Source organism: Ctenopharyngodon idella, chromosome 6, assembly GCF_019924925.1.
Source record: "Ctenopharyngodon idella isolate HZGC_01 chromosome 6, HZGC01, whole genome shotgun sequence".
In the NCBI taxonomy this organism is placed as follows: domain Eukaryota; kingdom Metazoa; phylum Chordata; class Actinopteri; order Cypriniformes; family Xenocyprididae; genus Ctenopharyngodon; species Ctenopharyngodon idella.
The window spans coordinates 23,562,141-23,574,891 of record NC_067225.1 but is presented as its reverse complement, the minus strand read 5'-3'; the positions used below and the strand labels follow the sequence as shown (position 1 = coordinate 23,574,891).

The window sequence follows — 12,751 nt, the reverse complement described above, 5'->3', positions numbered from 1 at the left end:
GAAACCACCAGCATTCATCATAATGTTTCTGAAACCCCCTTTTTTTTTTATAATATGCCACACAGATCAACTGATTCATCTGAAGTTTTTTTTACACAAAGCTTGACCAGAGAGCAGAAAGTATGATAGGAGCAGATAAAAGCAGATAGGAATAGATATAATTACATTTTCAGGGCCACATGCTTTAAAAAAAACAAAACAAAAAAACAAGAAAAAAAAAAAAAAATGTAATTTCATAAAGCCACCCCCACTTCCCTCTTCACCTGGGTAAGTACCACAAACATCTTCAAATCCTTACTAAAGATGATATTGGTTTCCAGGGCAACCACTTATACTTGCCACACATATTGTGCCAGAGCGATCATCTGCTGTGTATCCATGCAGCACTATCACACTGAATATGTTTCATTCGTGTTTGTGCACGGATGAGAATTTCAGTCCTGTGCGTCAGTAGCACTTATGAAATGTTCCCTGACTTCAGATGTTGTCAAAAAAGGCAAAGACTGCCCCTCAACCCATCAAAGCAAAAGGAGAAAGATGATATTCTTTTAAATGCATCCATAAGTAATTTGAGGGGTCTTTCCTAGATGAATCTCATGAAAGCATGGGAAATGTGAAAGGTCACATTTCACCCCAACTGAAAATACATACAAGATATATGTTGCATAATAAATTAAGCCTTGAAATGAAGATGTTTTGCATTTGGACATTATTTTCATGAACAGTAAACACATTTCCTGCTAGATTCTCATTACTGTAGTAAGTACGGATATATTGTTTCAATTTCTGTTTTTATTTATTTATTTTGGTAATTTGTCCTTCTTTCAATTTCTTTAAAATAATAATAAAAAAATATGGTAACACTATTTTACAGTGCCATTGTTACACATGTTACGTGTAGTTAGTATGGTAAAAACTATAAATTATGCATAATTACATGCAACTAACCCTAAACCAAACAATAATCCTAACCTTATTCCTATAGTATAAGTACATGTAGTTATTTAATATTACTCCATATTTATAATTACACCTTAACATGGACACCATAAAATAAAGTGTAACGATATATGTATTTCTGTCATTACATACTGCCAATACATACACAACATGCTGCTGTGAGCAAGTAAGAAATGCTGCTGCTGTACAATATACCGTACATGAATTACACATAGCAGATCTATACAGGTGGAGCTGGGGAAGGTGGAGGGTTTCTGAAAGCACGCTGCACTGCTAAGGCATATGCTACCCAAGTATTTGAAGGTTGAGCATGCAAGCTCATTGGATACTGATACAGCAGGAACCAATCAGCTGTGCCCTATAGATAACAATGTGGTTATGAACAGGTTGAGTTAAAGGACCTATTAGCCTGAAGTAAACTTTGACTAAAAGCCTTCTTTACGCCGGAAAAAATAGTCCCTGACCGTGAACAGCAACAGAAGTTACATTATTACACCATTAGATGGCGGCAAAGACTGTCTTTATGAGTGTGTCAGTCAGTAGCGAAGACATTTACATTGAAAAGACTGAATTGTTGTGAACACAGAACAAGACACAACTGACAAATGCTTTGACTAGTGCTGTCAGTCACGGGAAAACCCCTTAAATGTTAAAAGGTCAAGATAATACATTGGACATTTAAAAAGATTTTTTATTATGAACATAGGACTGACCTAAAGGAAAATGTTAAATCTGAATGCAGGTAATAAACTCGCTCACTCGATCTCTTTCTCACATCACACTTCTACATAATACAGCAAGCTTCAGTGAACAATATCAATTGAGTACAGTTTATGTTGCTAAGAGTGGTTGCTAAGGGTGTTGTGTAGTGATACACAGAACCGTTGGGTGAAGCGGTCATAGCCGTGTTTTATCGTGAATAAAACACAGCTACTGACCAATCAGAATCAAGGACAGGAACTAACCATTTTATAAATAAATAAATAAATAAATAAGTAATTTTATTTTTTCGGGGTGAAATGTGACTGGAACATGCTCTTGACAGGTTTTGTGAGATTCACCCCCCTGACTGAACACAGAACAGCAGCAGTATATTGATTATGTCTGAATGCTTTTGATTTCTGAGAAATATTCTGCTTGCTAACAGCACATTTTGACAGGGTAATTTAATACCGCCTGTGCTGGGTCCTCCTAGAGAGGCTGTGTAAGCAGCACGGTCCGTTAGATGCAAATTGTATTTAATTCATTTTTATGGAAGAGTGTTATATTTTCAACACTTTTTTGCCTTTTCCAAGCAATCTTGCTGACAGACAGCTTGGAATGGGATATTTCATGCAATAATTCTTTCACTATGGCTCAACTCTATAAGTGAAAATATGTCTCTCTGTGTGTAATGACGTTCCCACTACCCTGATTTTAGAAGCGAAATGAGAGAGAGAGACACTAGTACAGTAAAATGTAATGTACATAAGTCAAATCTTTTTACTCAAGGCACTGACCTTACTGCACTGACAGCATGAGAGCTTTTAGTCTTTAACAGCCCTGCCACTTCCAGTCTGAAGACAGTATACAGCTGCACGCACTGACATCAAGAGCACAAGATTGAAAAGTAGACCTTAATAGACAACGGATGGATCACATTTCAAGCTGAAGCTGTGTGGACATTTCATGCAATACATTTTAGTTACAGAATGTTAGGAGATTTTGACGAAAATAGCAACTGTAGGAGCAACAAAAGGTAAAAGGATCATAAACCTACTTCAAAGGAACAATCCAGGTTCAATACAAGTTAAGCTATTAAATAATTTCAGCTTGTCCAAAACCAATAAAGATTGTGTTGTGTTTTCAGTGAAGTGGATTTCCACTGAAAGACTATGGAACAAGATAATGCACCAGAATAAACTTTAAAATACTGTATTAAATATATAAATATAACCATAAGATTTTACATTACATAACATATACATAACATGTGACTATTGTGACTGAATTGCTTACCAATCTTGTCTGAGCAATCATTCAACCTTTACAACTGAGTAAAGTTGTAAAACAGGAAAGGATGTGACATAACTACTATATGCTTAAAGGGGTCATGAACAGCAATTTTTTTTTATTTTATAATGCTCTCTGAGGTACACTAATAATGTTATCAATATTTTTACATCAAAAAACATGCTAATTTAGAAGTAATAAGCTATTTTCTATCTAGTTTTTGATCCTTTCTTCCAAACACTTCCGATGTTGAAAAATATCTCATTACATAGTTAAAACATTTGCCAACAATGTAAAAAATTTATGTGTATTACATATGTACTACATTAGTATTAGTGGCAAATAAAGTTTAAGTACTTGGAGTTACCACAGTTATAATTGACAAAGGATGACTTACGGTGTTTCTTGTAAACAGAATTAATGTACCATTGTTTGTCACTCTATCATTTTTATAGGCTATTCATAGTTCATTCCTTTTGATAAAGTGAAAAACATATACATTGTCATTTGCAGTGTTGTTTTTAAAATAAAAAGAAATGTGTTGTAATGTCTGACTGATGACAAAACAGAAGATGTAGCTCACTGAAGCTTTTATTCAGGATTACAGAGAATGTCTTAGATCAAAACAATAACAGAAGCAGCATTCTCTATGTGCTCTCTTCCATATTTGGGAATCTAATGCATTAAACTGATAAATGCCGAAGCAAAGAAAAGAACAGCGAATCATAACTATCACAACTATTCAGTTTGACTGCGGTGCTACTGTATATATACTCAGTACATATCAAACAATCTGTAACAGACGAAGCAATAATGTGTTACGACATTACTTTCGGGTCCAATGTAGTCGACACGGCATCATCTTTTATTTTCAGTCTCTCTGAAAAGCCTGCGGCGAACAATTTTGTTTAAAAACGAATCCGCAGTAAAATGAAGCGAACAAAAGAACGGTGTCTTACTGTCGCGATCTGACTGGAACTTTGTTAAAAGTTCATCCATGCTTTCTTAATGTTAAAATCACAATGAAGGCAATGCAAAGACTGTGTTTTTCCACAACTTAACACTTCAAAATGTCTTGTAATCCTCAGAGGCATTTCTATCGTTTTGTTGCTGGAGTAATTCTGTGTTTGCGTCTGTCTCGTATTTACTAGTACATGACATGTGCGAAGTGTTGGGCGGGGCTAAAGAGATAATGATGTACAAGTAGGCGTTGGTCTTCTGTAGAGGCGGTCTTTGGTTACACTATGACGTAATGATGTGACAAAATTCGAAACAAGTCATTTTCTGAGCTTGGTTTCAATAAAAGCTGTTTTTGCACTAACAAGGAAGTTTTGATTTCTGAAACTTACAGGACATTTTTATAGTACAATGACCTTTTATATATGTCAAAAAATCAAGGCAAATTTGATTTCTCAATTCATGACCCTTTTGAAATCACTCACATATCCAGAGTTTCTTATCTATCTGAAACAGCAGTCCCACCACTAAAGTGTTTATTTAGACAACTTTACAGCTCAAACAACACATTTTGTAAGAGAAAGGTTCATTAATATAAATCATAAACCAAGTAAAGCCTCAAATTAGTTACTACCCATTGTAATTTAGAGCTTGTTTTGAAGCCTGAGCATCCCTTTAACTTTCATGAACAAAGTTGTGTATTGTTAGACCATAACAGCACAGTTGAATTAACTGACTTCCATTGACTCCCATGGACAATTCTATACAAACAATTCTTCTTCATTTTGTTGAACATATTTTCTGTGGTAGTGTTGTTAACCAAAATTAAACTAAAACTACTAAAAATCATGTTTGCTAATTGAAATAATAATAAAAAAAAGAAATAAAATAAAACATAAATATTAAGCAGAAACTTAAAAAACCTAAACAAAAATCATAAATGTTGGTTTGTCAACTAGTTGAAATAAAATAAGTTTAAGTTGGAGTACTAAAATTACTAAATCAAAAACTGAAATATAAAATAAATTAAAGCTCATTGGAACAATATTTAAAAAACAAAAACTATTAAAATGACAGAAGCACATAACAAAATTACTAAAACAAACAAAAATTTAAATGAAAACCGAAAACACAAAATAAAAGCTACTTCAAAATATTAATAAATACTATAAAAGTATGTAAATAATAATAATAAAATAACACCATTCTGTGATAATCAACAACATGCCCCACAGATGCAGTCTCAGAGCTTTACTTGAACTGAACAAGAAACATTGGTGTAACTTTCAAGAACAAACTTCAGCGTATGATATGATTATACCACAACCCGTCACAGTTAAGAGTCATTCTTTTAGAGCTTGAGCAAAAACCAATGAAGATATTCAGAGGAAACCCTGGGAAAGCAGCAAAAACAAGCCTCTGGGGTAAAAATCTGGAGTGCATCTCAGTGTAGCACCGTTGTCTCAGTTTATGCGCTTGAATGCTGTGGGGAAACCACAAATTCTTCTGTAATGTCACTACCGAACCTCTGGGACTGTTACTTTTGTCATACAACGTGACGGCAAGACATTCGAAAAACATCCACTCCGTTGATTTTGTTCTTCTTGGTTTCATTAACACACGTACTAACTAAAATCTTGATGTGTTTCATGTCTGTCTCTGGCATGTCAGTCTAGCTAATGAGGTACCACAATTAAACGTTCAACACACACACATGCGCACACACCGCCTGCCCACCTGACACTCTGCAAGTGCGAGCCTCATTGCCATGGCAGCCGGCTATTTATACACTACGCCACACAATCAGGCCTTGTCACAGTCGACAGGGGCGTAAGAAAAGCCGTGGATATGTCAGTCAATCAGGACATGTTTTCCTGTGACTCACTGGCTAATGGCAAGAGTTAACAGGTTGGACTAATCATGACTGGATGAGGCAGTTGTGCAATTCTGTCACTATATTACCTCCAACAATCTATCACACACATCACATACAGTTACACCTGCCGTTTAACAGTCTAAATGTCAACAGTTGAGCATCATTTACTTAAGTGAAATAGACCTGACTCCACTGAGGGGTCAAGATTTGGTTAGTGTGGCCTTGTTAGCCCTTACTTGTAGGCTATACATACTGTTCTGGAAACAGCTCATGGTTGACCAATAGGGGTTTACCTTTAGCCATGTAATGTATATTTACATACACTACCAGTTTGGAGTCAGTATTTTTGAAAGTTTTTGAAAGACGTCTCTTTTGCTCACCAAGGCTGCATTTATTTGATCAAAAATACAGTAATAGTGTCACATGATCCTTCAGAAATCATTCTAATATGCTGATTTGGTGCTCAAGCAACATTTATTATTATTAGCAATGTTGTGTTGCTTAACATTTTTGTGAAACCTTGATACATTTGTTAAGAATCCTTTGATGAATAGAAAGTTCAAACGGAACAGCATTTATTTGAAATCTTTTGTAACATAAAAAATGTCTTTACTGTCATGATCTTTACTGTCATGATTTAAACTAATTTAATGCACTCTTGCTGAATAAAAAGTATTAATTTATTTAAAAAAAAAAAAAAAAAATGATGTTAGCAGATGAGATGCACACAAAATTGCTGATATTAAATGAATACTATAGAATATTTTACACAAAACTTACTCAAATTTCAAGCAAACCTATTATTTTATAATTAAATCAGCATAAGTCAACAATCAACTATTCCATATTCAAGCACCTTTAAACAGTTGAAAAAGCTCTGCCTTGATACAACAATGGGCTATTCAAGCTGGGATGTTGAAGAACAATATCATTTAAAGGCAAGCTGGGGTCGAGGAAATTCTAAATTGAAATTCCTAAAGCCTTTGGTGTTGTCAGCCACACTTACATGAGAATTGAACAAACCAGGACACTTACAGGAGAATCTGTATTGAACACACCAGGGGCCTGGAATTGAAATGAACCAAACACAAAATGAAAGCTGTTTCATGTGACATATTGACAGTGTAAGGTCCTGTTAAATATGTATGTGTGTGCCTGACTATAAATATCAGAATAACAGAACAGAGGTTAGTACATGGTAAAATTACAACTGGGAAATATACTGTCACCAATACATATAGTACAAAGTTCACAAGTACTAAAACAGTTAGTTTTATTTTGTGATATTAATTGTTAAAGAGGACCTATTATGCCCTTTTGCAAAGTCTTTTGGGGTCTACTAGGTTTTCATGCTTCAGTGTTCAAAAAACATCTTATTTTTCACATATTTCACAGTGCTGCAGCATCTCTCTTCCTGGTCTGTAACGCTCTGTTTAGTTTTTGTCTCTATGAAACCCCTCCTTCCGAAAAGCGCATTGTGCTCTGATTGATCGGTTGGATCAGTGTGCTGTGGTTGGTCAACTGCTTTGAGTGTGTTTTTGGAAATGTCATGCCCCTTATCATAACCACTTTAGATCCTGGGTGGAAAAAACAGCACCTCTTGGACATGGTGGCAACACACTACTAATGCAACTCAACCAGGCCTCATCCCCTTTATTGTGTATGCCTTAGGCGGATATTATTTAAATGAGGAATATTGTGACATGCACGATCCAGGAAGAAAACTCAAGACTACAATCAAAGCATTTCATGGAGTTCAGAAACAGTGCTTAGTCTGCTTACTGATAAAGAGAATAACTCCCTTTGGAGTGGACTTTGTGCTTTGTAAATTTGCAGACCTTTTTCATGATCAAACAGCAACATTACACACTAAAGAAAGTTGAAAATCTTCTAGCTGTATCTCAATACTAGTTTTACTTGATCTTAGTGCTGCATTTGATACTACAGATCATAACATACTTTTAGATCGACTACAAAATTAGGGACAGGCATTAAGGTGGTTTAGATCATACCTATCAGACGGTTACCATTTTGTCTAAACAGGGAAAAAAAACAGGGAAAGATAACATCAGTAAATTACATAGTGCCACAAGGATCTGTGTTAGGCCCTCTGTTATTTTCTTCTATTAAATTCAGATAAGACTGAGGTATTACTTATTGGACCAAAAACATGCAGAATCTCTTAGAATACAATTTGCATTTAGAAGGTTCAAGGATGTAATGTTACTTCATCCTCTACAGTAAAAGACCTGGGTGTTATATTTGAAAGCAACTTGTCTTTTCGAAAATCATATTTCATATGTTACAAAAACAGCCTTCTTCCACTTCAGAAACATTGCTAAGCTACGGAACATGCCATCTGTTTCTGATGCAGAAAAGTTAGTTTATGCATTCATGACATCTAGACTGGATTACTGTAATACATTACTAGGTGGTTGTCCTGTATCCTGAATAAACAAGCTACAGTTAGTCCAAAATGCAGCTGCTAGAGTTCTTACCAGGTCAAGAACACCAATTTTATCATCTCTACACTGGTTATCTATTAATTTCCACATCGATTACAAAGTATTGATACTGACCTATAAGGCCCTAAATGGTTTAGCTCCTGTGTTTATAACCGATCTTCTATCGCCCTACAATCCATCACACTCTTCAAGATCACAGGACTTCCGGACTTCTGGTACCTAGGATATCTAAGTCCACTAAAGGAGGGAGCACGTTTTCACATTTGGCTCCTAAACTCTGGAATAGCCTTCCTGATGATGTTCGGGGCTCAGAGACACTACCCCAATTTAAATCTAGACTAAAGACACATCTCTTTAGCCAAGCATTCACATAATACATCTCATAATCTTGTACTCCAGTTATATCAGATCAAATGCACATAATTATCTTTGCTTGAAATGTTATGAACAACGTTAATTACTTTCCATTTGTTTTTCTATTTTATCTCAGGATGCCCATCCCGAGGTAACTAGAGAGTACGTCAGTTCCAGTTTGGATCCAGCCTCTTACGAAGACTTCAGATGCCCAGCACCTGTAAAGAGATAACTCCAACTCCTGCGAGGACTTCAGATGATGCAAACTCCAAATCAACATGCACCAATCCTAATTTTTCTATATATTTTGTAATCATTATGTTCACAACTTGTAATGATTACTTCAATGAGCTCATTGTTTCTGTCTATAATTAATACATGATAACAAATCACTCAATCACACAATTAGCTAACTGCGTGATCTGTATATGTACATTCCTGAAATACATTACTTGGACACAGTCGCCTCTGATAACAAATTACTCCAAATTGTAATGTAGACACATGCATTTTCTGTAAAGCGGCAATTGTTCCAACTGAAATATTGTGTAATGCGTGACCCCCTGTCGCCGATCTGTTGTGTAGCGTGCACACAACAGCAACAAAATAGTACCCCAGACCGTTGTGTAGCGTGAGAAGAACAGCGACCTGACAATTTTGAAAATCGTATAGTGTGTTCCCAGCGTATGTCAGTATCTCAAAATATACAAAATCCTTCTCAAAGCACCACAGACAGCAACATTCCTATACATGTGATGCTATGATTTTGCCTGTATTTACCTATAATCCATTTTCCTTCTCAGAAACAGTAGTTTGTGTAAGTAGTCATTCAACTTTGATGCACATATGAATGAATACTAAGATACTTTTTTTCCTTTCTCACACCAGCAAACACACTCTCAATCATATCACTTCAAAGATAATCTCAAGAGAGCTGAACTATTCCATACGGTCTGCATAAGCAGTCATGTATGCAGGCGGAGTGTGTGCGCCTGTATGCGCGGATATGCCTGTACGGGTAATGTTTCATATTGCTCTCTATTCCTGTCATTCCCTGGATGCTTAACTGTCTCACAGAATAATAATCACACTGACTGCTGTAATCCCTACTGTGCGCAGAGGTTTCCCTGATATCCCCACTGTGCTGGGCTGCGTTGAGCTTTGCTGAGCTGAGCCATCCCCCGCCACACACATACACACACATTCTTGTCCTCACCCTCCCTGGATCACTGCTATTAACAATACGGGCCAAGTAATCCTAATTTGTACCTCTAAAGAAAGCTAATCCATTATACAGAAATAACTAATCTGTAAAGAGCAAACACCATTCTTAGGCTGGAAAATCCTGTTAGCGTCTGCTTGATTACCTTACCATTAGACTTCCTGTGAAAGCGCTCTAAGTTCAGTCACATGGCTAACCTCATCAACCGGGCTAATGTCTGCAGCACTGTTGATTTCGGCTACAAATTGAGTTAATATTTCATGCTGACAGGGTCAGTTTTACTCCACGGGAGAACTAATGCTAAATGTGGCTATAGTGAATAATTCACATACCTGATAAGACTAAGTGTGGCCGTAGTTAATTATTAATGATCTTAATATTGCAAAAATGCACTGATCAATGCATTTCTACAGTGAGTGGGAGAAGTGAGTAAAAGGAAAGATGTGGAAAGAACAGTTGGGCTGAGTGGCATAGCATTGCAGACAGCTCCAATCAGAACAGCACGTCTCACATGACGACAAGTGAAGAATGATGCAATAACTAGTTTGGAGTTTTTTCTTACAGATAGAACTAAATCAAAAGTAGCTTTAACCTGGACAAGCTGCTAAATTTCAGTTACAAATATTCAAAATGAAAAACTATGCCATATCTGGGCTGATTTTTCAAGTTGTAAGAGTACAGGTTTTTTTTTTTGATTGCATGTGACTTTCACTGCTCTGAGCTCCAACAGACGTGTTTTGGGGTTAATCTAGGATTAGTGCACCTTGTTCAAACTCTCACCTTTAAAGGTAAGATCAGTGGCAGTCTTAAAAGTAAAGTAACATATCAAAATTCTAGCACACATATCCTCTGATTTGACACAATGGCAGAGCGAATCAAAGTCAAAGTATCTGAGATCAGACATAACAACTGTCATAAAGAATACAATATTGAAAAATTGAAGTGCAAATATGTCAAAACTGTTTTGATCCACACTGCGACAATTGTCTGACATATCATGCTACGTACTGTAGATGGATACATACAGATACTGAACAATTTCATCATGTCAGTTTCTATCAACTTTACAAGTGAATAAACAAAGGTCCAGGTGACTGATGATCACTTCTTGTGTCACAGTCAAGCTGCATCCTTAGCATATGCGCCCATCCGCTTGTGGGACTCTAAGCTGACAGCATCCTCCTTTCAGTGCCCAGGTGAGAGGGCTAACCTATCTGCATATTCATGACTGTGAAATGGACACGGTCGCCATGGAGACAACTCTGTCTCATACGCTGATGTGGACACGGACCACTGAGGACTTTTGATACGATGTTTCATACAGGTATAATCAAATCTGCATGAGTTCTACAGCCAAAACTTCATATAGTATCCACTAAATAAAACTTTTTAACTGCGTTTACCATGTATTCATGAATCGTAAACACTTCAGTACAGAATACAAACTTTTATTCACTCAAAATGCACCCCTACAGTTTCTAATCCTAAAACGTGGGATATTTTTCAAGTTTTTTTTTTTTTTTTTTTTTAATTCAAATCAGAATAAAAGCTATCATCTGACATTGGAAGTGATTTGCTGGTGCTGATCTGCACTGCGAAAGCATTAACATGATGAAACACCACATCCTCAACAATGAAGTCCTGGCAGGATTTTAATTTTAAAAAACACTTCCCTTACTGGACCTTGGCACTAAAAGAGATTGAGTAAATCTCTATCACTCACAGGCAGAAGACACTAAGCTATGTGGTTTCAGAACCATGGACAGCACCATGGAAAGTTCTTTTACAAATTCACAGGACATGCCCAAAAGTCTGCTTATGCTACTTATCAATGCCTTGATAAATAATTAAATATGGAAACAGACATACCATGTTGACCTCAGACACCATGTCTATGCTCGCCACATCGATGCTCATGCCAACCGCCACTGGTGCACCTTAAATGAGAAGAAAAACATAATCCTCAAGTTCACTGAAACATTTATTCATTTTATATCAATATTTAAAACAATCTTTAAATTTTTATGTAACATTAAAAGTAAGAAATAATGAAGTGAGCCACAACATACCTCCAAAGTCTGGTCGAAGACGAATGTCATAGCCTTTCAAAAGCTTGTCTACTGTCTCTTTGACAAAAGACATGTTTCCTGGTTCATTGGCGCTGTAAAGAAATAATAAAGAGGGTTATTCCGTCATATTAGAGCCCGGGAGTTCTATGCTCTCGCGCCATGGTCTTCACCAGCTCTTCTTACCTTTGAGCACAGCACATCACTGCCACAATTACCGGTAATGAAAGAACACCAAACAGCCTTCGTTTCTGTATTCCAAACATTCCTTATACTCTATCAGACAAGGAATCGAGCGACAAAACGGACGTTGTAAGGTTTCCTTGCGTAGGTAACAGGTTACGTTATTCCATCAGTGGGTCTTTGCTAAAGAACTCCAATTACTGTCAAACACGCGTAAACAAATCGCTGCGATCCGCGTTTTCGCTTTCTTGCGGAGACTGCGTTATTTGGTTAGGTGCTCGGTGAATACAATGCATTTTGCCCAAGACACTACCGGAGCTTGCAGCAGGGGAGTCGGTGTTTGGGGCACAGCCAGATCTCCATCCTTCGGTTTTGACGCTCGTAGCTGTGCTGTCCCGAATCTACACCCTCTGTTGAAGTCTCAGTCTTACGCCTCTTTTTTGTTTCAGCTATAAGCAAAGCAAGGTCTTATGACTTATTTTCCCACATATAGCCAACAAAATACGCTTGTTATCAAATGTTCGCTCGGGAAAATGTGAGAATTGGAAACTGAAACTGAAATTTCGGCTACTGATTTCGAAAATGATGACCGAGTCTACCGGAGTGTGATGAAATTGACATGTGAGCACGAGGACTTCACTATAAGTAAAGTGGTCACGTGACATTCCACAAGCTA

At 36.8% G+C, this 12,751-nt stretch overlaps 1 protein-coding gene across 3 annotated transcripts in view; it reads right to left on the bottom strand.

Moving 5' to 3' along the window:
* The window catches only part of gabrb3 (gamma-aminobutyric acid type A receptor subunit beta3), a 48,087-nt gene extending 35,395 nt beyond the window's left edge, over positions 1-12,692 (bottom strand). Inside the window, exons 1-3 of one of the 3 annotated variants that reach the window (XM_051897500.1) lie at positions 12,079-12,692; positions 11,896-11,987; positions 11,696-11,763 (exon numbers count right to left, since the gene is read on the bottom strand). In XM_051897500.1, coding sequence (XP_051753460.1) covers positions 11,696-11,763; positions 11,896-11,987; positions 12,079-12,158 — 240 coding nt within the window. In that variant the 5' untranslated portion in view covers positions 12,159-12,692. The remainder of the gene's footprint in view (positions 1-11,695; positions 11,764-11,895; positions 11,988-12,078) is intronic. The other 2 variants (XM_051897501.1, XM_051897499.1) reach the window with 2 other exon arrangements.
* Between the last annotated feature and the right edge of the window lie 59 nt (positions 12,693-12,751).